The sequence below is a fragment of the Sitophilus oryzae genome, unplaced genomic scaffold, assembly GCF_002938485.1.
Source record: "Sitophilus oryzae breed Bouriz unplaced genomic scaffold, Soryzae_2.0 scaffold_857_pilon_pilon, whole genome shotgun sequence".
In the NCBI taxonomy this organism is placed as follows: domain Eukaryota; kingdom Metazoa; phylum Arthropoda; class Insecta; order Coleoptera; family Curculionidae; genus Sitophilus; species Sitophilus oryzae.
This window is the reverse complement of record NW_022147480.1, coordinates 1,184,769-1,210,193: the sequence shown is the minus strand read 5'-3', so window position 1 is coordinate 1,210,193 and position 25,425 is coordinate 1,184,769. Positions and strand designations below refer to the sequence as shown.

The following is a 25,425-nucleotide window of genomic DNA, read 5'->3' as shown; positions in this document are numbered from 1 at the left end:
AGTAGATTTTCGTCATCCAGGAAATCCTGATGTCATCTGGCCAAAATTATGTTTTCTGGCATGGTCTCTTTGTATTCGTAGAAGACTGCCTGGGGTTCGATTTTGGCTGTGGTTCTGGCAACCAGAGGTTCCAGAATTTCGCACTGGCAGCACTCGCAACGCCAGTACAACAGTAAACCTGAAAAGGGGAAAATGTACAGGGTGTCCCATTTTCGTGAGTTTTAGAGTTATATATTATATATAAATTATTTATATACAGGGTGGTCCGAACTGTATTCCGAAAAAAAATAAGTAAAAAAGTTTGTATAAATGTATGTCCTAAAAAGCTTAGTTTCGGAGATACAGGGTGTAGAAGTTTCATTTTTATTTCGAGATTTTTTCCAAATAATTTCTGAAGTAACGTCATTATTTGGATGAAAATTGGTGTCTGGAAGTTTTAAAATCGTATAATTTAAAAATAAAATTCTTTTTTATGGTCGAACATATTCTTGACATTTTGATGAATGTATTTTATTTTCATGAATCGTAATACAAACTATATAAAAACTAAATAATTTCTATTACTCAGTTATTGTTTATTGAAGCTTTTTTCTCAAAAGTAAATGAAAAATGATGGTTCTTTCTATTTCTCTTCATTGCATTACGTAACTTTGTCGCTTTTCTTAACATTAGAGAGAAAATAAAGGTGCACCGTAGCGAACTCTTTGCTCAAACTTTGATTGGAGTTTATGTTGTACTTTTTTTGCTTTCTTCCGACTGTAATTTGAAGGAAGAGTCTGCGGTCGTATAAGACACGTTATGAGAATGTGTGTTTGTTGTTGGAAAAGCGGTTTTTCTTTTTCGTTTTAAATTGCTCCTGAAAGTTTCAGCGATATTTTCACATCAGGGCGTTGACTTTATAGTGTGATATATATTCAGTTAGAAGTTTTATTTATTTATGTTTTATTGAATCAGTTGATTTATGACACAGGGTGTACGTTAAAAAGTTAAAACAATTTTTACAAATTTTAATAAGTTTTGGGTTCGTTGAAGGACTATTAGAGGTACAATTTACAAATATCTTTACAAGAGGTAGAGCGTCAGTATAAAAAATATCAAAGTTGTAGTTTTTTAAATGGAACGCCCTGTTATACACACAAATTGTTACATTTTTAGTTTGTTCGATTAAAATAATCGTAAAAATTTGATTAAGTTTTATCACACTTAAACCTTACCGTTTTTGAAATATTTTCAATTTTGTGAAATTGCAATAAAAATTTTAAGGCTTCATTTCTCCGAGGATATCAAAGTTTTTAATACTAAATATTTACTGAAGTTTATTTATTGATCAGTTATTGTGTTGCAATAATAAAAACTATACTATCTTATACAGAGTGTCTAAAAATTATTTTAAATAATTACTAGCTTTAAAAATGGCATAATACAATTTGAAAGACAATTAAATTGTGCATCTGATTCACGTAAAATATACAGGGTGTTCCGTTTAAATTAGAGAAGTTACTGCCGTTTACACATAGTAATTATTCAAAATAAATTTTTTGACACTCTGTATGAGATAGTATAGTTTTCATTATTGCAACACAAAATTTAGTAAATAGAAATACTTCATTACAATATTTGGTTTTAAAAACATAAATATACCTAGAGAAATAAAGCATTAAAATTTATTACTGTATTTTGACAAGAACCTAAATATTTCAAAAACGGTAAGATTAAAATGGGGTAAACCTTAATCAAATTTACCTTTATGTTAATCGTAAAAACTAAAAATGTAATAATATACACGGTGTTCCATTTAAAAAATACAACTTTGATATTTTTTATTTATTTGGGACACTCTGTATCTCGTAAAAAAATTAAATTGTAGCTCTAATAGTCCTTCAACGAACCCAAAACTTATATAATATATAACCATTATTTCAAAGAACTATATAAAAAATATAAAAAACAATATGACATATTATTAAAGCAATGTAGAGCTATGTCATATCAGGGCAGAGTTGAAAAATCAGATAATAAAGTGAAGTGTATGTGGAGCATACGTAAGGAAATAATCGGTAATAATAAAGATGCATCTCCAAATAATCTTAATCAAAATGGACAACAAATGGTTGAAACATTTAATGAGCATTTATTATCAATTGTTCCCAATCTACTACAAAATTTACCAAGCGGCTATAGCATTAACACTGAAATTAATAATAAATCAATGTTTTTAAGACCAATAACGCCTCAAGAATTAATTGATATAAATGCAAAAATAAAAAATAAACATAGTAGTGGTAATGATGAAATTCCTACAAGCTTGATCAAATTGTCAACTGGTGCTTGTCAAGATGTATTGTGTTATTTAATAAACAGCTCCTTTAAGTCAGGCATATTTCCACAAGAGCTAAAAACCGCACTAATAAAACCTATACATAAAAAAGGCGATCCCAAGTTAATAGATAATTACAGGCCAATTAGTCTTCTTCCGGGTTTTTCAAAGCTCTTTGAGTTAGCAATGTTAAGTAGAATGATGTTTTTTATTAAAGAATGTAACTTGATACGCCAAAACCAACACGGGTATTTAAAAGGGAAATCTACTCAAACAGCAATTTTTGAATTTGTTCGGAGAGTTTTGGAACACATGGAGGTGGGGGAATTGGCACTAGGGATGTTTTTGGATCTCTCTAAAGCCTACGACTGTCTTGACCGAGAATTGCTCTTAAGAAAATTGGAACGATACGGATTTAGAGGGAAGTCTCTCGAGTGGCTACAGTCATATCTTAATAACAGAAAACAACAAGTTTCTATTACCAATGAAGGTAAAATATATAAATCCCAGATACGCACAAATAACATCGGTATAGCTCAGGGTAGTATATTGGGTCCAGTTTTGTTTTTATTATTCCTAAATGACTTAAATCTGGCAGTAAATGGACAAAACCAAAACATAATTAATTATGCTGATGATACCAATCTGTTAATTGGAAAAAAACACCTACCCGAATTAATTGACGAGAGCAAAATTTTATTAGATAATGTATCTAGATGGTTCAATGAAAATAATTTAATTCTGAATTCCGATAAAACAAATGTCATCATTTTTCGAACAAAATTGTCACGAACAAATAGACCACTTATATATGATTCGACTAAAAATATATTAATATCTGACCACACGAAATTTTTAGGAATAATAATTGATGAGCATTTAGATTGGAGTAATCATATAGAATATCTTTTGAAAAAGCTGGGTTCAGTGTGCTATGCAATTAGGGTAATAAGCAAATATATGGATGAGAGAACACTAAAAACACTGTATTATTCCAATTTTCAGTCCGTCATGAGCTATGGGATAATATTTTGGGGCAGCAACAGCAAAATACAACGACTGTTTGTAACACAAAAAAGGGTAATACGCACTGTAAGAAAAATGAATTTCAACGAATCGTGTAGAGGGATCTTTAAGAGTGAAAAAATTATGACAGTATATGCATTATATATTTATGAATGTTTAGTATATTTTTACATGAATAGAGAATGTTTTGAGAGTAACATAATACATCAGTACAATACTAGAAAGAATTTACTAAACTATCCCGCTCATAAACTTGCGATTACGGAAAAAAAGCCCTTTGTATATGTGTTTAAAGTTTTATAATGAACTGCCCTTAACACTTAGACTCTGTGGAAAGTTAAGCGAATTTAAATTTAAGTTAAAAATTATTTATTAAATATAGAGCCTTATAGCTTGCCAGAATTTTTAACTTCAATGGTTAATTAGGATTAAGGAAATATTATTGTGTGAATTATATCCAATATTGTAAATTTTAGGTTTATTTTTTTTTCTATATATTTTCCCGTTTATGTAAGTAGACTTATCTAATTTTTGTAAAATATGTGTAATATGCTTTGGAATATTTATTTTGATGTTTGACGATATTTCTCTTTATGTTTTTTTTGTAACATAATTTGGAAATAAATAAATATTATTATTATTATTATTATTATTATTATAATTTGCAAAAATCTAATCGTTTAACTACAATATTCCGTATGGTATGTGGTGAACAACCCTGTATACTTTGGTACGACTGATAACGGAGATGGAGTTCTACCTTCTGTAAAACCGCCTCAAATACTGGCATTTCTCAAACGTCCTGTATGTTGTATGATTTTTTTACCTGATAGTGTCCAAAAGACTACCCCTTGCCACACGTTCCCAACAATCATGGCTGACAAAATCGTATTTACAGCTATCGATGTTGAATGGGAAAGTGCAAATATCCACGATGGTAGCAAGCAAGGTTTTGATTTTTCTGCTGTGTTTTCAGGCAAGCCCATTATAACTAAAGCGCTACCTACAATTGCTGAAATAGACAATAAAAATAATAAAAATAAATGTTTTTTTAACAGATTTTGTGGTTGAAATACCTAAAATATCCGGCCAGTAAAAACGAATGATATGAAAAATATACAGGGCTATACTTATCGATGCCAGTATGATTAAAACTATGCACATTATCACTACGATGGACGTTGTTTTTGTTGAAGGCCTCCTTTCGTTGAATTTTCCTACGGCTGCTACCTAAAAGATGATCATAATGATAAACCATTTATTTAACCTTATACAGGGTGTTTCAAAACAAATGCGAAAAACTTCAGGGGGTGATTCCTTGTTCAAAATAAAGGGTAGTTTGCTTCATAAACATTGGGTCAAAAGTCTACCATTAGGGAGATATTGCGGTACAAAGATGGCGGAAAAATAATGTTTTTTTATTTTTTATCTTGAAAACGAAAAGAGATAGACTAATAAAATTTTATGGAAGCATTACTGTTATGAAAACACACTTTCTGGTAATTTTTTCACTTTTTTAAAATGAGTGGAAGGGATTGAAATAAACTACCCCTATCATTCTTGTTAACGAAATTTAAAGAAACATTATCAAACACATGCAAAAAAATTAATTTGGATAGTTTAGTTTGTTTAGAAATTTTTTTATCTCTTGTATTTTTTTGATAAAACTCGCCGATTTGAAATTAAAAAATAAAATGTAAAGCATTACATGTCAGGACAAAAAACATTTTCTGATAAAGAATCTAGTGAGCTGCTGTAATTTTTTAGGAAAATCTAGTCGGCCGCTGTTACTTTTTAGGATGTTCCTAATATTTTTTCATTCGACATTACTCTACTGCAATACGTTATTATCTAGATGATTATTATTATCGTTATTATCACTAGATTCTTAATCTAAAAATGTTTTTTGTCCTGACATGTAATGCTTTACATTTTATTTTTTAATTTCCAATCGGTGAGTTTTATCAAAAAAACAAAAGAGGTAAAAAAGTTTCTAAACAAACTAAACTACCCAAATTAAAGCATTTGCATGTGTTTGATAAGATTTTTCTTTAAATTTCGTTAACAAGAATGATAGGGGTAGTTTATTTCAACCCCTTCCACTCATTTTAAAAAAGTAAAAAAATTACCTGAAAGTGTGTTTTCATAACAGTAATGCTTCCATAAAATTTCATTAGTCTATCTCTATTCGTTTTCAAGATAAAAAATAAAAACATTATTTTTCCGCCATCTTTGTACCGCGATATCTCCCTAATGGTTGACTTTTGACCCAACGTTTATAAAGCAAACTACCCTTTATTTTGAACAAGGAATCACCCCCTAAAGTTTTTCGCATTTGTTTTGAAACACCCTGTATAAACCATTTATAATTAGTTAACTAAATATGTTTAGAGAGAGACAAGTTTTTAGTATTTTTTTCTATATGATACTTTAACAGCGAGGATAGGTTAAAAACTTTATTTCTTCTCGCACGTTTTTTAATTGCTTCCATTTTTGAAAATGTCTGTATTCATTAGTTATTCGGGATTTCAAACGAAGTAGTTTGGATATGGCGTTTGTCGCCTCAGCCTGAATATCTGTTGGTAATTTACTTATTTCGTTTTGAGCCATTTCTGGCTCCATTTCAATCAGCAATTGACACGAAAGAGAATTAAAAAATATTGACTCAAAACTGACAACTAAAGAGACAGCTTTATTTATTTGTCAAATTACATAGAAACCAACGCCAACCCAGCACAATATTTTTTCTATTAGTAATAAATTCCTTGAAATAATAATTTCTGAATATTTTTTAACGTAACTCGCTATGGAAAAAAAAATATTGTTTTATACACGACGATAAAATCGCATTATCGTCTCCCGAAATTAATTCACTCGCGATTTGATCGCTCGTGAATTAATCTTTTCGGTCAACTATAAAATACCATTTTATCGTCTTGTATAAAAAATAACTATTTTTTCCTTTTTGTACCTACATGTGTATACGTAAAGTATCACAACAATGTCAATGGCTCAACGAGGCATGGTGGAGTAATTTTGAAGAACAGTTGCCTTAAAAGTGGGGGTAAGTTCAGAGTAAAAATGTTGAACATAGATAATGAGACAAGTTTAGATTGGAAAGTGCCCATCTAAATTTATTTCTTTTATCTATGATGTTGCTGAGAGATGGTGCAGGACTGTCGGGCTGAGTATTAACTCAGATAAAACCGCAGTAGTGCCATTCACCAGAAAGCGAAGTTTGAAAAACTTGAAAAGAATCCATCTAGATGGAAAGGAAATACTGCCATCACAGGAAGTGAAATATCTGGGAATAACCCTGGATAGTAAACTTCTCTGGAACAGGCATATTAAGAACATTACCAGCAAAGCCACAAAGGCTCTCATGATATGCAGAAGACTGGCGGGAAATAGGTGGGGCTGCGCCCCTAACATTTTGCGCTGGATGTATACCATGATAGTAAGACCCATGATTACTTATGGAGCAGTTGCTTGGTATACAAAACTAGAGCAACGTACAGCAAGGCAAACCCTGTGCAAAGTACAGAGACTGGCATGTATCTGCATCACAGGTGCCATGAGAACATGTCCAACAGCAGCAATGGAGGTCATTCTAGACCTAACACCACTGCATATTGTCGTCGGTAGTTATGCCAATGCGACAATGATTAGAATGGTCATTGACGGAAACAGTACTGGGAGAATTTTCAGGTCAGGGGCTTGGAACACCCTCAAAAAGAAAATTCCACTTCTCCAACTCCCAGTGGATGACATACCAAGAATTTACAACTTTGAGAAACACCTCACTGTAGTATTGAGTAATAAAAAGGATTGGAAGAAAGAAACGCTTACTCAGCATATAAAAGACCATACCATCACGTGGTATACTGATGCTTCCAAAACCAAAGCAGGGACAGGGATAGGAGTATTTGGGCCGAAAACTGAATACTCCGAACCAATGGGCACCTACCCCAGTATCCTTCAGGCAGAAATTTGCGCTATCGAAAGATGCGTACAATTTATCTTGGATAGGAACTATCGAAAACAGGAAATTGCCATCCTATCCGATAGTCAAGCAGCACTTAACGCGATCAACTCAGTAACCATCAATTCGAAGTTGGTCAAAGAATGCCTAGAGAAGCTCAACAAATTAGGCAAAGAAAATAAAGTCCTCCTACTCTGGGTGCCTGCTCACCAAGGGATAGAAGGCAATGAAAAAGCAAATGATCTAGCTAGAAAAGGAGCGAACACTCCACTAACTGGACCAGAACCGTTCTGTTTTCCAAACGGGAACCAACTGAAAGCGGAACTGAAGAATCTAGAAGACTCCATCCGTAACTTGGAATGGGTGTCCTCCAACGGTCTAAGACACTCGAAAATGTTCCTTAGAACTTATGACCGAGAAAAATCAAAGGTTTTCCTTGATTTAAGTAAAAACAATCTTCGGATTGTCACGGGGTTTCTAACAGGACACTGTCTCCTCAACGAACACCTCAGTAGGCTGAAACTAAGAAACAACGGCGAATGCAGATTTTGTGGTGAAAATGAGGAAACACGAGAACACCTTATCACTGAGTGCGCCGAGACGACGACCATTCGTGCCATGAACCTCGGTACGTCTGATGTCGATGATGGAGAGCTGGCCTCTGTGGAGCCGCCTCAGATACTGGCTTTTCTTAAAGCCCTGAGACTGTATGATGAGTTATAACTCGTTATAACTCAAGAAAGGGGAACACACAATAGATCTATGAGGTCGCGGTGATTAACTCCCCTCCTAAACATTCTACATCTATGATGTTGAAATGCCATTGTTTGGCAGCCTTCTTTGACGGGTTACAATATACATTGGAATTTTATTTGCTTTTTTGCCGATTTGTTGATCCTTTCTGAGTTTATTTTATATTTTATACTGTTCATTTTATTTATTACTGGTTCTATGTAATTTACAAATTTGGAAATAAGTCTTTTAGAATGACTTTAAAAGACTTATGTTTAAACTACGAACAAGAACGGTAAGTAATATATTAAAGCTTACTCTTAGACCTTCTTTATATTCCTCGACTATAACGTCGATGTCAGTGGAACTATCAGAATTTTCTCCATCACTACAAGAAAGAATTTCCATCTCGTTCTCCTCATTTTCTGAATTACTGTCATCAGCAGCCATATCTAAATTTGCTGTATCATCAAACAACAAAAATTCTCTTTCTTCTCCTAAAATAATATTTTTTACTGATAAATCCAACTAATTTTTTGTTTATATTTAACCATGTTCCTTTGTGTTTTGGCGTAATTTTCTTGCATTACACATTGCAGTTTTTGGAGAACTTAATTTATGAATATACTGGGGTTTCTTTGTAAAAATATTCTTTAGGCGTTCTTTCAGAGAATGGTTGTGATTTTTTGAAGATGTTCTGTTTGTACCCTGGGCTAGTTTGCTGTACTGTATGTTCGAACTACAGCCTGAAATTGACAATATTTTTTTTTGGAAAATAAAAAAAATAGAACTGACTGGTTAATTTTATATTAGTTCTTTAATTTTTTTTGAGATTTATTTCATAAAGAATTCCAATCTTACCTTGTAAGTCGTTGTACATATTTTCAGGTTTGTACCTGTTGTAGAGTATTTGACAAGAGTTTAGTACACATTTGATTAAACATGCAGCGTTTAGAAGTTTAATCAGATGACTTAAGGGACATGCAAATGCCAAAATGGCGGCCAAACTACCTAAAATAAATAGTGTATATTTATTATTCTTTAGAAATATCAAGTTACTGGAAATTAGTGATATTGCAGTACTAAATTTTTTAAAAAGTTTTGATGTTGATATGTTTAAATTATAGATAATAATAGTAAAAATAAAAGCATATGCAGACAACCACCGATGAACATAAAGAAGAAATAAAAGTAAATAAAGAAGAGAAGAAAAAAATTAAATCAATAAAAAAAATATGAAAAAAAAAGGAAACATTTCCGGGAAGCCTCATAGTTTTTATTTTTTTCTTTACGTTTCAATCTTTTTCTTCATCTATTTTATTTTTTTGTTGCTTTCATATATTTTTTCTGTATTCTTAGTATCATTTCATGTATTAAATGGTTTAATAAAAAGTATATACCTGCTGCAAATATTGCTAATACAGGAGCTCCAGTTACTGGACTTTGATACTGGATAGAACTGACAAATACCCTCCATTCTCTGCTTGCCAACCGTACAAAGGAGTTAAAAACACTTGGCAATACTTCGGGCAACAGTAAACATACTACACAAATTGTAAAAACAGCTATTACAGGCCTGGCCCAATCAACATCTCGGTTTTCGAAAACTTGTATCAGAGGAATAGCAGTACCTATAAGTTCCCTAAAAATATAAATTACGTATACAGAGTGTTTCAAAACAAAGGCGAAAAACTTCAGGGGGTGATTCCTTGTTCAAAATAAAGGGTAGTTTGCTACATAAACGTCGGGTCAAAAGTCAACCATTAGGGAGATATTGCGGTACAAAGATGGCGGAAAAATAATGTTTTTATTTTTTATCTTGAAAACGAAAAGAGATAGACTAATAAAATTTTATGGAAGCATTACTGTTATGAAAACACACTTTCTGGTAATTTTTTCACTTTTTTAAAACGAGTGGAAGGGGTCGAAATAAACTACCCCTATCATTCTTGTTAACGACATTTAAAGAAAAATCTTATCAAACACATGCAAAAAAATTAATTTGGATAGTTTAGTTTGTTTAGAAACTTTTTATCTCTTGTATTTTTTGATAAAACTCACCGATTTGAAATTAAAAAATAAAATGTAAAGCATTACATGTCAGGACAAAAAACATTTTCTGATAAAGAATCTAGTGGGCTGCTGTAATTTTTTAGGAAAAAATCTAGTCGGCCGCTGTTACTTTTAGGATGTTCCTAATATTATTTTATTTGACATTACTCTACTGCAATACGTTATTATCTAGATGATTATTATTATCGTTATTATCACTAGATTCTTAATCTAAAAATGTTTTTTGTCCTGACATGTAATGCTTTACATTTTATTTTTTAATTTCCAATCGGTGAGTTTTATCAAAAAACACAAGGGGTAAAAAAGTTTCTAAACAAACTAAACTATCCAAATTAAAGCATTTGCATGTGTTTGATAAGATTTTTCTTTAAATTTCGTTAACAAGAATGATAGGGGTAGTTTATTTCAACTCCTTCCACTCATTTTAAAAAAGTAAAAAAATTACCTGAAAGTGTGTTTTCATAACAGTAATGCTTCCATAAAATTTCATTAGACTATCTCTTTTCGTTTTCAAGATAAAAAATAAAAACATTATTTTTCCGTCATCTTTGTACCGCGATATCTCCCTAATGGTTGACTTTTGACCCAACGTTTATAAAGCAAACTACCCTTTATTTTGAACAAGAAATCACCCCCTAAAGTTTTTCGCATTTGTTTTGAAACACCCTGTATATAGGGTGACCAAACAAATATAAGTAAATATAAACTTGTTATAGTTTTGGTTATACAAACATATTTTTAATTATTTCATTGGTGGAAATATGTAAAACTTACCGGTAGTGCGTCATTAGAGAAAATATAATAGCAATCACAGAGTAGAACAGGACCGGATTGAAAAACAAAGTTAATATTTTTAAGCAGTTGTTTTTCGAGGTTAGAGGCAACTTGTGAACGAAAGCGTAGTAACATATTGCAGATGCTTTTAGTACCTAAAATAAATACAACAAAAAGCTAGTTAGGTGAAGTAGGTCTTTACTACATTAAGTTAGCTATACAAGAGGAAAATATTTAGGTATTTTGCCTATTGAAATATCGAAGAAAAAATATTAATATAAAAGAGTATTAAATTGAAAAATCTTTTAAAAATAATTTAAAAAGGAATTTTAGTTTTAATCCATTATTATTTTTAGAAAATGGAATTGAGATATTTCCAAACCTATTATTATGTGGAAAACTTTTCTGTAATCGATATTTCTGTAACAAGATCGCTTTTGTGTTTGAGCAAGTACTTACCGTTCTTGGAGAATGTATTTTGAAGGAATCGATCCACGTCTGAAATTTGTTGACTGTGTGGAAACTGCCAATCATCGTGAAAAAGCCGAAATTGCACAGTAGCACCACGAAAAGTAAAATTGAAATGGTTGACGATTTCTAAAATAACAGAATTTTTTTTTTACTTAATTATCAAGAAATATTTTTTTCTGGATAAATAAATTTTCTAAAAAGTTCTCAAATTTATCATTTCAATCAAATAACTATCTACTCAACATGTTTATTTTTGTCAATAATGACATGTATTGATTATTTTTATTCTAAATATCTTGAAAACGGTTGTTTGTAGCGATTTTTACAGAGTCCTTTTTTACGTAAAAAACGTCGTAAATGTATATTTTTTTACTCAGTAGTTTTATACAGGTATGGACAAAAAAGTTATTACTCTTCAAACGAGTTAAAAAATATGTAGGTGGCGCCATCTACAAGTAGGAGTCATACTGACATCAAAATCAAATTTTTCATGTAAAAAAACTCCCAAACCCCCATTTTCATCCAAATATTGACTTTAGTTCAGAAATTATTTGGAAAAAATCGAACAAAAATGAAATTTCAACACCCTGTATCTCCGAAACTAAGAATTTTAAGACATACATTTATTCGAACTTTTTTACTTATTTTTATCTGCTGAATTCGCTGCCGAAGTGACCGGAATACAATTCGGACCACCCTGTATACTACCCCTAAAAATATTTGCACTTATTTAAGACTCGCTTTGTATAAGGAAGTAATTTTTTTTGCATTATTGGGACTTTGGTATTGGGATTAAGTTTTACTTAATGGTATAATTTGAAATTAAACCAACAGTAAGTACCTACGACCAAAATCTCAATAATACAAAAAATATATTCATATTCAAAAGAAGGTTCAAGAAAATACACAAACATATACATATAAGGCAGCCAATACCATAATTGGAAATGGTTGAATAACCTAGAAAAGACGATGATGATGATAATACCTAAAAATAAAAAGTTTTGTAATATTCCAATTTATTTTAAAAAAATTGATCAGCTCATTTTTTTCAGACTTTGGGAAATAATAGATCCTTTTTTCATATTCCGGTGTGACAAAATTGCACACACACGTTTTACTGGCCAATAAAGTCGTTTTTATTGGCAATTTCCAAATTGAGAATCGGAAAAGAACGATGCTACTGAAATGCGAATCTAATATTTTATAGAATGCGGAATGTTCGTCGCTTAGCTGTCCCATTTGTCCGAATTACATTATTTCTATTTTATGTAAGTTATCATTTCATCCTTAATACATAATGCATGTGGTTCAGTTTTATTTCAGTTCGTGCAGAACACTTAAGCAAAACGTAATGTGGATATTTCAGTTTTATGCAATTAAAAGTTTTGGAGTGGTTTGTAGTAGTTGCCAAAGTGTTAGACTGTTGCTTTTTTACTTTTTCCTGTAGTTGGCGGATGGAGAATATGGAATCGACGGTACCGCGATTGGTGCGAAAACCCGTTTGCGATTCTGGGAGGATTTTTTCTATATGTGGGTGCAGGCGGTTTGACATAATTTTTGTAAGAATTTTTCCTCCGATGCAGTCTGATGCACTTCCTTTGTTCTTAAATATATTCACTATATTCGCGTTGCAAAAGTCCTGTGGTACCTCTCCGCTTTCTCAAATGGCATCGAAGAGAGCCTTAAGATGACCAATAAGTTCTTTATTTGCACACTTATAGATTTCCGCCGGAATCGCGTCACAGCCAGCTGATTTGTTGTTTTTAAGCTGTTTTGTGGAGTCCTTTATTTCCTGTTCTGTTATTGGAATGTCTAATACATCGAGGCTGTTATACTGAGGTATTATGTTCAATGCTTCCATATTGGGGTTGTTTTCTCGGTTAAGGATATGGCTGTAATGCTCTTTCAAGCGGTTTCTGATTTGCTCTTTCTTTTTAGAAGTTTACCATTTTGTGCCATGATTGGGCATCTTGCCTTCTTTGTTGGGCCGTATGCTTCTTTTACGGCCTCGAAGAATTTACGATAGTCGTGATGCGTGGCATACTCTTGAATCTGATTGAAAGATCTTTACACAGCAAACTGTGTTTGTGCTTCTTATAATCGAAAATGCATCATTTTGTGTAAAAAATGCAATCAAGCTTTTCTGTTGGAATAAAAAGAATTTCAGTGTTTATTATTATCTATTATTAAGAATAACAATTTTTTTATTTTCCCTTTTTTTTATTATTGACAGAAAAACAACCTGTCAAAATAGTTTTATATTTGTATTTCATTCTTTAGTCCAAAACAAAGGTAATGATTTTTACTTGACAAAAATCGGTTAATAAATAAGAAAGTTAGGATTTTTTTTATAGAATAGGATCAGACGCCATCTTTAATTCAACATGGCGGAGGAAGCGAGCGCTCTAGGAGATGTAACTTTTTTCTACAGAGTACTGTTAATGAGTACTATCATCTGTAAAGAAATCAGCTTGATTGCAAAAACTTCCCCTATTTTTGCTAACTGCCCTGACGTATTATTTTCTTAGCTTTAAATCAATGTTTTTTGGTGTTTGCGCGATCGTGCGATCCTTACCACTTTTCATCTCGCTAGCTCGTGTATCACAACCTTTAATTTCTACTCCGATCATTCGTAAAGAAGTTTCACTTCAAAAAATTGAGTATTTCATCTGCATTTATGCATTCTACAACATTTTTTTTTGAAATTATACAGGGTTGTTCACCACATACGACACGGAGTATTATAGCTAAACGAAGAGATTTTTACAAATTGTAAGTCTTGGGTTCGATGAAGGACTATTAGAGGTACAATTTAAAAATAATTTTACAAGATACAGAGTGTCCCAAATAAGTAAAAAATATCAAAGTTGTATTTTTTTAAACGGAACACCCTGTATATTATTGCATTTTTAGTTTCTACGATTAAAATAAAGGTAAATTTGATTAAGGTTTATTATACTTAAACCTTACCGTTTTTGAAATATTTTCAATTTTGTGAAATTGCAGTAAAAATTTTAAGGCTTCATTCCTCCAAAGTTTTTAATACTAAATATTTACTGAAGTTTATTTATTGATCAGTTATTGTGTTGCAATAATAAAAATAATACTACCTTATACAGAGTATCTAAAAATTTATTTTAAATAATTATTACCTTCAAACGGCAATAACTTGTTTAATTTAAAAGGAACACCCTGTATATTTTACGAGAATCAGATGCACAATTTAATTGTCTGTCAAATTATATTATACCATTTTTTACCTATCTCTTTAAGTTTCCGTAGAAAATGCATTTTTTTGTAATTTAGAATTTATTTATCAATATACCCATGGAATATTGACATTTTAGATTATTTTTAAAGATGTACCAAATTTTTAAAGAGTACAGATACTAATATTGTGGATATAATTCGTTTATTTCATTAAAAAATAAAAAAAACTGTTTAAATATTTGTTAAAAAGGACCAATTAATATGATTTCAGTATTCAAACGAGACATTAACTGACTGCATTGATTAATCCCGGAATTAGCAAATACTAAAAGAACTCCTAAAGGCCGGTAGGAATGGAACGCGTGTGCTCACTGCAGTGTACACGGGCCACTGCCGGCTGAGATCTCACCTGCAGAGGACGGGACTGGTGGAAGACGCCGAATGCCGACTCTGTATGGAAGATGATGAAACAATGAAGCACGTTATGTGTACCTGCCCGCTGGGAGCAGGACCAGGTTTAAGATGTTTGGCAAACCCATGCTAGACCTATCAGACCTAGGAGACATATCGCCCTCAGACATAACGGCCTATATTAAGAGGCTGGGTCTTGAGGATGAACTTTGACGCTCTTGTAAATTAGAGCTTGTAGAAACTGAGCCACAATAGGCCCTCGCGGCCTCAGTGGAGAGGTCCCCCTTGGGACCCACTTTTAGCAAAACGATAATATTACTAGAATGTCAATATATGATGTCAATATTCCATGGGTGTCAATAATAAAATGTCAATATTCCATGGGTATATTGATGAATGAGGTCTAAATTATAAGAAAATGCATTTTCTACGAAAACTTGAAGGGATAGGTAAAAATGGGTACAATTTGATAGACAATCAAATTGTGCATCTGATTCTCCTAAAATATACAGGGCGTTCCATTTAAATTAAACAAGTTATTGGCGCTTAAAGCTATAAATTATTTAAAATAAATTTTTAGACGCTCTGTATAAGGTAGTATTATTTTTATTATTGTAACACAATAACGGATCAATAAATAAACTTTAGTAAATATTTAGTATTATAAACTTTGATACCCTTGGAGAAATGAAGCCTTAAAATTTTTACTGCAATTTCACAAAATTGAAAATATTTCAAAAACGGTAAGGTTTAAGTGTAATAAACCTTAATCAAACTTACCTTTATTTTAATCGTAGAAACTAAAAATGTAATAATATACAGGGCGTTCCATTTAAAAAAATACAACTTTGATATTTTTTACTTATTTGGGACACTCTGTATCTTGTAAATTATTTTTAAATTGTACCTCTAATAGTCCTTCATCGAACCCAAAACTTGAAATTTGTAAAAATATAATCGTTTAGCTACAATACTCCGTGTCGTATGTGGTGAACAACCCTGTATATTATACAGAATATTTTAAACACTAATGCACTACTTCATCGCTTTTTTCCACTATTGTTTCATCGATTTGTGCAATGAAGGGCTTAAATATTATCCTTTACCTCCAATCCCATCATGAAGAGGACCGTAACAACCAAAATTATCGTTACTCCTAACACATCTGGCCATGGTTCTCCCAGCGAATGCTGTTCCAGGCCAAATAGAAACTCCCTAAAGTGCCCTTTGCTGATGTAATCTACCGTGGCACTGGCTAATCTGGCACAAGTAGCAGCCGCTACCAAATTGGTTAGAATGTCCAGCCATATGATGAGGAAATTGACCAAGTTGCTTAGGCGTTTGCGTTTGAATTGTTCTTCGTTGCTTGTCGTTGTACAACTACAGATAGCTGCAAAATATACAAAAAAAAACATTTTTACCCTCTTTATAAAATAAATAAATAAATAAATGCCTTTATTGTCAAAAATTTTTACAATTTGTAGACAAAGGTAAAGTAAACAAACAAAAGAGAATACAAAACAAGTATACAAATTACATTGTCAGTCTTATTGTTTGAAATAAACATTTATAAATGTTTACAATGTCAAAGAATAAAAAAAATAAAATTAAGATTCAAAAATATTTAGTAAGGTTATAGTAAATATAGTAATAGCAATAGACCAGTGTTTACAATATCAATTATCAAAATATAAGTCATTTACGGCGTGGAAAGCCTTATCTAGTAAATAAGATTTCAATGCATTGTGAAATGAAGAAAATGATGTTACGGATTTGATTTCAAATGGCAGGTGATTGTGCATTTTCTTCTAGTTGTATAATTGAACTTTTAACTAACTCTGAGCGTGGGGTAGGTAGATAGAGATCTTGCTCCGCGTTCCTGAGTGGATAAGTGTGAGATGGCCTTTCTTGAGAAGCTGATACATGCATACGTATAACGGATTCAAATATAGATAAGGAAGGAAGAGTTAATATTTTTAATTTTTTAAAAAAGCCCTGGCAATGAGTTCTCCTGTTTAGTCCCAGTGAATATCGAACAGATCTCTTCTGAAGCTTGAAAATGCGGTCAAATTGAGTCCCACAACACGTACCCCAGAATGGAAGGGAATATTTGAGGTACGACTCAAAAAGTGCATAATAAATATCAGATATCAGATACCACACAAGGGTCCATGGATATCAGATACCTTTCCATGCTGTTGTCGAATTGTATGTTATAAATTAACTTTACTGACATAATAAGATATATAATACCGGATTTATTGTTTATAGGGTGATATTATTAACCGTTACCTTCATATAATTTTAATAAACAGTTTATTAAGACTTCGCAGCATGCTGAGCGGGTTATAATTAACTAATTTATAGAGAAACAAAAAGAAGACCGGCTAATAGAGTTAAAATTGCTTCGCTAATGTAGCTGCATCTGATAATCTGACAACTTAGGTCTTGATATGGCATGGCGGAAGTTTAGAACAGGATATCAGAATTAACTACTTGCAATTTAGGTTTAGTTTTTCAAGAATATAAAATAAACTTTGCTATTGTGGTGTATAGTTGAGGAGTCAATGGAAACCATTGAATACGACAATATGTTGGAAAAATAACAGCGTCAGCGATGGCTATGAAATAAAGATAACTATAATTTTATATGTAAAATTATATAGGGAATGTCATCGATCGTCAGTTGGTCAAGCCATTTCCATTTCCAAGCCAAGCCGTTTTTTTTTCATACGCTATTTATACAGAGACAATGGGCTATTTTTACAAAAGGCTTGAGGCAGAATTTTATATATTTTTATGGAAATTCCACACCTGTAATTTTTAACCAATCAAAACGTGTTTTTTTTGACAAATCACCATGGCAACGGATAAATTTTAGTGAAAATGTTTTCCTTGTGGGCGCCCAACAGCGAATTATACTGGAAATTGTTTGACGTTTATAATGACAGAATATCTTTTTGAGAGTCTGGTTTTTATGATAATTTTGATACATTTCTATTACAAAGCTGGAATGTTTTCTATAGTCTTTGGACACCTCCTTTCTTCTTAATGGCGAAAATGTAGGACGGAATTAAATGTCTATGTCTAATGAAATATATATAATATTTAGACACTATTTTATTCACCTTTTTTCCATTTAGCAATTTGAATTTTAAGTAGTTTAGATGCAAATATTCGTGAACAATTCGAAACAAATTTTCTTTCTTCAAGTAAGAGCCACAATCCTCTATTAATGACAATTTCACGCATATTTTGCATGTAGTATGATTTTCAAACCAATTCATTTTTAAAACAAAGAATTTTGTTGGTTTTTCAAGCTGCATAATATTCTTTATTACAACAAAACGCGAGTTTTTCTGGTATTTTGAACTGTCAAAATACGATGATCACAGCCTCTTATGATTGACGCTTGCTGACGCTGCACGCTAGTTATGGATTTCATACCAATAAAGCGTTTATGAAAAGTTAATAAAAATGCAAAAAAGCAATTTTCTACCACTTGTAGTTACTCAAAACTTATGTAAAATTAAAGAATATACTGTGTTATGTCTTGAGATGGTATTTTCGTGCAACTACGACGAGTAGAAGTCAACAATTTAAAGGTCTAAATGGCTGCCAAAACCGTGACGCGCTGTAAATCTGTTCATGCAGCGTTCCGAAAAACCTTTTAAATTATGATTTTCTACTACTTGTAGTAAGCCCAAGTAATTATAAAATGAAAGAATATAATATTTTTGGTCTTAAAATGGCACTTTTGTACTACTACAATCAGTAGAAATCAACAGTTTATAGGCTAAGAATAACGATAGTAACTAAATAATCAAGTCGACCAAAAATCGAAAAATATATTTTAATTATTTGATTTTGAAACTCAATTTGGTGCGGAATTTCCTTACCGAATACCACACGTGGTCAAATTAAATCCGGAAATTTTTTGATCTCTAGTGGTATTACTAGTGATAAATTTTTAACAGCAGTATTTTTTACTGTTAATAAAAAACAATACTCACTGGCCCAATACAACTAGCAAATAAAATTTTAGTTTTTCGGAAACTTAACCGAATTAACCGTTTTATTTTATGTAGTTTTACTTTCATCTGTATCTACAATAAATTAATATGATACTTAGTATGAAAACCGCCTAAGTATAATTGGTAATAAAAGAAAATTAATATTAACATTAAAAAAAAACTACTTAAATTGAATTTTAGTTGTCTTGACTTGATAATAATTATATTGATTTAAGTCATTTTACTGACTTAACTTGCAGATCATCACGATTAAAATAAGTCAAAAATATAGACTTAAGTCATGAAAACGACTTAAATAACGTTATATTGAGTTAAGTCTTTACAATGACTTGACTTGAAATAAAATGACTTAAGTCAAAGATTTAAGTCTTTTTAAAACTGACTTGTTGCAGCTCTGTTGACAGTTTTGTTTGACTTTTTACATGAAGAGTTTGAATTTATTGTATCATTTCTGTCAAATCTAAAGTATCTAATCAATATGTTTATTTTTTGTCAATGATGACATGTATTGACTATTTCGATTCCAAATATAAATATCATCACAGCAGTTGCTCGTAGCGATTTTTACCAAGATATTTTTTTAATACAAAAAAAAAACGGCGGAAATATATATTTTTCCATCGGTAGTGTAATACAGGTGCGTACGAAAAGTTATTACCTTACAAGTAGGAGTTATATTGACATCGAAATCAAATTTATTATTTCAAAAAATACCCAGCCACCAATTTTCAAATAAAAATTAAACTTTTACATCCTGTATCTGCGAAAACTATTTTTTAGATATTTTAGTTATTTTTATCTGCAAAATATTTATATTACTAATTACTACCAATTCTGAATTATTATATATATTCTATATTATTGTGAATTATCGCCATATTCTGAAATATTGAAATAAAAATCTAAATAGATAATCTAAAAAAAATAGTCAAAATTCAAAACAAAACAGGAGAAGCCCAGAGATGTTCAATTAATTAAAGGTTGTATAAAACCTAAATCTAAACTATTATTTTTTTTGTTAAAAATTTATATTTAAGTAGGTTTTTATTACAATACATAAAGTTATAACCATATTGATAACGAAAAAAATATTCCGTATATACGTACATAAATTAATTACGTATGTGTATACCTTTAAGATTGTTACATAAGGATCCTCAATGAACACCTCTAGATTGAAACTAAGAAGAAACGGCGAATGCAGATTCTGTGGGGAAGATGGTGAAACACCAGTACACCTCATCACTGAGTGCGCCGAGACGACAACCATTCGTGCCATGAATTTTGGTACGACTGATATTGGAGATGGAGAACTACCCTCTATAAAACCGTCCCAGATACTGGCTTTTGTCAAAGCCCTGGGACTGTATGATGAGTTATGATTCAAGAAAGGGGGACACAATGGATCTGTAAGGTCGAAGTGATTAACCCCCCTCCCACTCATTCTAAATTCTAAAATTCTATCTGCAGAATAAGCTGTCAAAGTTACCCGATTCCAATTCAGACCAACTTATATACAACTTAATATTGTATTGGTTGAAATTTATTACAGTGCAAGAGGCCATGAAGATTAAACAGTTTTCTTTTTTACCTGACAATGTTGCGGAACTGCCGGCGATGAAAATTGCCAACAGAGTTTCCGCCCCGGTGAATTCCGAGGACACCAGGCCGATTAGAACAGCTACTCCAAAAGACCAGTGGCTCAAAGCGGGAGCGAAGCTTTGTAGGCTGCTCATTCCTGAAATTCCTAAAAGCGCATTATAGTTACAGCCTTTATTCGCTTACATAGAGCATCACTATTTATAAGACGCGTTAATAAAATAACTTTACTTTTTGCAGGGTTTTACTTGGTAGAGGTTGAAACATTACTTAGAACTCAGTAATGTTTAATAATTGTTGATAGAATAATAAACAGGCAAATTTATTAGGGTGAGTCAACGATAGAGCAAAGTCCATTATCCCATATGTTTCGACGTTTAAATAAAAATATTAAATGTAAAAGAGATAGGTTAAGATACACATTTTAAAATTATTATGGAGCATACAGTGTGCTTCAAAAAAGTGTGGCGGATATATCATGTTTTTTTTTTAAATGCAACACCCTATTTTTTTTATTTTTAATTTGAATTTATCTTTAGATTCTGCGCAAAAATCTGTAACGTTCTTATATGTAATAATAAAATTATATAAGGATTCTTGCCACTTAACTGCTGATATAGAAATTTAATTCCATCACAACCTGCTCTCACTGCCGCACGGTGGAAAGACCCAATATAAAATGTTGGACATTGACTTAAAAATAAAATTTTAAATTAAATAATTTTTTGTAGAAGATTTGAATTACTTAAAGTCCAGACCGTTATATTTTATCCAACTCAAAAAAATATTTTTAATTATATGTCTGTTTGAAAAGTTTCAAATGAAGATATTACACTGACTTAATTATGGTATTCATTTCTTGTGAAACAACCTAGTTTTATAAAAACTGGCAAAGACATTAATAATTTTTTTTAACTATACATATTAGTGCAAACGATTGTTTTCACTTTAAAATAAAAGATATATATAGTCACAAAAGTTTGGGAGAACAATTGTATATAAGAGACACATAAACATTTTTTTGCTGCTAAATACTATATTTAGTAGCAAAAAAATGTGTATGTAGAAAAATAAAAAAATGGCCAAAGTTGGCCAAGACTTTATATATATCACAAGGTAGATTAAGCCTTTCTAATAACGAAACTAATTTAACATCTTGCCCCAGCTTGCCCCCCTCTAAAAATTTCCATTTAATATATTACTAATACATGCTATACTAAAATCAAAAACCTTTTCAATTCCAATAAATTAATTTAAAATTTTTAGAGTCAAATTATCTTTATTTTTTTATAAATTTATTAATATTTAATTATTAATTGGATAAATACAAAATGACGCTAAAATCAAAAACAGATACAGGGTGCTACAAATATATGGAAAACTTATAAACTATTGGAAAAAGAAAGAGGGTTAAAGTGCGTATTGAGGTTTTTGTTATACATACATATAATAAAAATATTCTAGTGCGTTGATTTACTGTTATATTCTTTGCTTATAATAAAGTTATTGTACAGGGTATCCCACTAAGAATAGCTCTCGGCTATATCTCGGAAAGTATTAGCCGTGAGGCTTGCGGAAAAAATATTCATAACTAAAGAGACCATGAGAAAATGCTGGAAATTATTTTCAAATTTGTAGAATGGCCGCTAGAGGGCGCAACTGCTATAAAAAATAAGAAAATAGAGTTTTTACACAACTTTGCCTAGATAAGGGGTACTATAAATAATAGCTTCATAATCTTCAGTAAATTCTGAATATTTTTTGTTAGAACCATTTTCCCCTATCTGCCAAAATAAAGTGGTGGGGAAAGGTTAGATCTGTTTTTATTTAAATATTAATAATTCCGGACTGGATGGACGGAATCCAACTAACTGGAGCTCGTTTAAAATACCGTTTCTTACTCTATATTATACCATATAAACAATAACTGTAAGCTTTTGAACGTAGATGCTAGGGGGCGCTGTCTTACAAATTAACAAACATTGTGCGTTTTTTCAAAAAAAAATGCGATGGTATATGTCATTTTAGCTGATAATAAAGAGTAATGAAAGCTTAAAAAGTCAGTGAAAACCGCATCTTGATATCTTCTTTCAAATCGAAGATATTAGCAAAGTTATATTAAATAGGAAAATATATGTAAGCCCTTAATTACCATATTTTTATAACACGGTATCAGTAGTTTTAGATTTCAGTGGTAAAATCTAAAGCTATTTCTTTTTAAAAGGATCAAAACTAAAACATTCCACGACAGTTTGGCAAAGTTTATAAGCATTTAAAACTTGTAAGATTTTTCCAAAACATACTATATTTTTAGGTCACCCTGTAGATGATTTGTAATGAGCCAACCACTTTCTTTCATTAAAATTTAAAATTGTTCTGTTTATACATTATTACGGTATATAAAAATCATTTTTTCGTCTTTTGGATTAAAAGTGTTGAGAAGAAAACCTCATGTCCAACAGTTCCCATAAGCTCGTTCCACTGTGTGCCGGTTTCGGAGCCCTACTCCATCATCAGGTGAGCTTGGGCCAGATACAACGAAATGACAACCACAGCGCAATGGTATCTGCCCAAGCTCACCTGATGATGGCTGTGATGATGGAGTAGGGCTCCGAAACCGGTAGTGCGAGCAGGTTGATCCACATTATGACAAACACAGCGTGGAATTAAATTTCTATATCAGCAGTTAAGTGGCAAGAATCCTTATATAATTTTATTATATACCTATACTGAAAGAAATTTGTTTTCCATTCTTATATGTAATGTTATATATCCAAAATGAATAGTTTTTGTAATATTTCAGTTTGTGTAAATAAATATTAGATTTCAATGTGGTAAAAAATTGTCAGTGATGCCATTGTTTCTATAGTTGGACTACTAAAATTTGGTATGAGAGTTTTATAGCGATGAAGAAAAATATATACGTAAAGATATTTTAGTTAGATGCTACAGGGTATTCAAAATAAATTTATTAATTTCGACTATTTCAATTTAAAAAAACTCAAATGTTTTAAATGGGACACCCTATACTATAATTTTTTTTAAAAATTGAAAAGTTTAGAATAAGTCGCCCACTATTAAAAATAAGTATATGACATACTTAATAAAAGTACCGTATGATCGAATGAAAACGGCGTCAGCGATGGCTGTGAAATGAAGATCGTTGTCATTTTGTATGTAAATTTATATTGGAAATGTCATCGATTGTCATTTCGTAGCCATCGCTGACGCCGTTTTTATTCGATCATACGGTAGAAGAGTTTTGTAAAATCTATCACGAAAAAAATTGATAATAAAATATATAGACAATAAAATATATTATTCCTAGGCTCCTTTGAACTCCAACTCTAGATTGAAATTTAAAATACGATTTTTTAAGCAAAAATGTCAAAAATTGCCATATCATATATTATTCAAGTCAAAATGTTATTTTCTGTCAAATAAAGTTAAAAAATATTGAGGGTACCATTTAAAAATCAAAAGTTGTTGGCATTTCCGCTGAAACGGGAAGTGACCGAAACTAACTGATTACGTATATCCGAGGGGTGTCTCACTCGGGTAAAAAATGTACACGTACTGCCAAAATATCCTTCCACTGCTAAGCGACTGCCAATGACTATGAAGAAGACTGCCTATGACTGCCATGTAATTATTATAGGTGACTGCCATAAGACTGCCAATGACTGCCAGCGACTGCCAAGAAAATGTACAGGTAATTCCATTAGTGAGACACCCCTCGCGTATATCATTCCTGATTTATGTCATATACTAACATACCAAATCTCGTTTTTCTATGTAAAAAAATAAATAAGTTATTATAGGGGTAAACCATTTTGAAAAACACCCGGTAATTGTTTAAATTTCAATTGTAAACACTCAAAGCTAATTGGGAAAATAATGTCCGTTTGGAAATGATCATAAAATATTTAAATAATTTTGTGAAATTACAGTATTTTGTAAAACTTTATCCACTTTATTTTTTGTAAATTTAAAATATTTATTTCAGTGTAGAAAAAGCGACAAACAAAAACTGATATTATGTGCTTTTGGCAAAATCTGGATTTTTTTCGAATTTTGGACAATGCTACATTTGGGAATAGCAGTTTATTTGTAATTACCTACTGCTTTTGCTAAGATGGTTAGCAAAATTCAAAAAAGGGTTTTAGTATCTTGTAGTAAACAGCATTAAATTTTTAATGAAGTACGTGAAAAATACAGTTGAGAATTTTAAAAGCTATTTTACCTTATTTTTAATATAATATTAGTTTGTTTCCATAAAATAGTGTTAGTTTTAAATAATCTAGAACATTTCTAACACACTCACCTAAATAAAATCGATTTGGACGAAAAAAACTATCCAGATATCCAGTGGTTAGGGAAAACCATGAAAAAATTCTTACACATTATGCGCGGATGGCGGTAAATTTTGATTTGGTCTGCACTAGTTCTACTCGCAAACTACATTAAACCGGATTATAATATGAAACTATGGGTTCGTGGGAAACCTTAAAAAACTACATTATATGATGACGTAGGGCCGGAAAAGTCCTACCGTGCACGCTGCTGCATTTTACCAAGGAAAACCGCGGAAAATCGATATGGATCTTGCGCGTTGAGGCATATTAGATTTTACATTGTTATTGTTTTGAGTGTACAACCCAATTCGCAACTTCGGTCTAAAATGAACAGGGGATAAATATTTGGAGAGTTTAAAATTTGCATGGGATGTCCTGTTTCCAACGGCGATGTATCACCCGGTATACAGGGTGCTACAAATTCGGGAACGAGCATTG

At 31.5% G+C, this 25,425-nt stretch overlaps 1 protein-coding gene across 1 annotated transcript; it reads right to left on the bottom strand.

Annotated features, from left to right (window-relative positions):
* Nucleotides 1-25,184, bottom strand: LOC115889887 (probable cationic amino acid transporter). Its single transcript, XM_030909977.1, has 12 exons — nt 24,957-25,184; nt 20,625-20,780; nt 16,106-16,389; nt 11,364-11,501; nt 10,905-11,059; nt 9,458-9,699; nt 8,919-9,068; nt 8,609-8,803; nt 8,376-8,554; nt 4,420-4,573; nt 4,170-4,355; nt 1-178 (listed from the first exon to the last, which is right to left on the bottom strand). The coding sequence occupies exons 2-12, from the start codon at nt 20,767-20,769 to the stop codon at nt 33-35; spliced, it is 1,974 nt and encodes a 657-aa protein (XP_030765837.1). The 5' UTR covers nt 20,770-20,780; nt 24,957-25,184; the 3' UTR covers nt 1-32.
* Nucleotides 25,185-25,425: the final 241 nt, after the last annotated feature.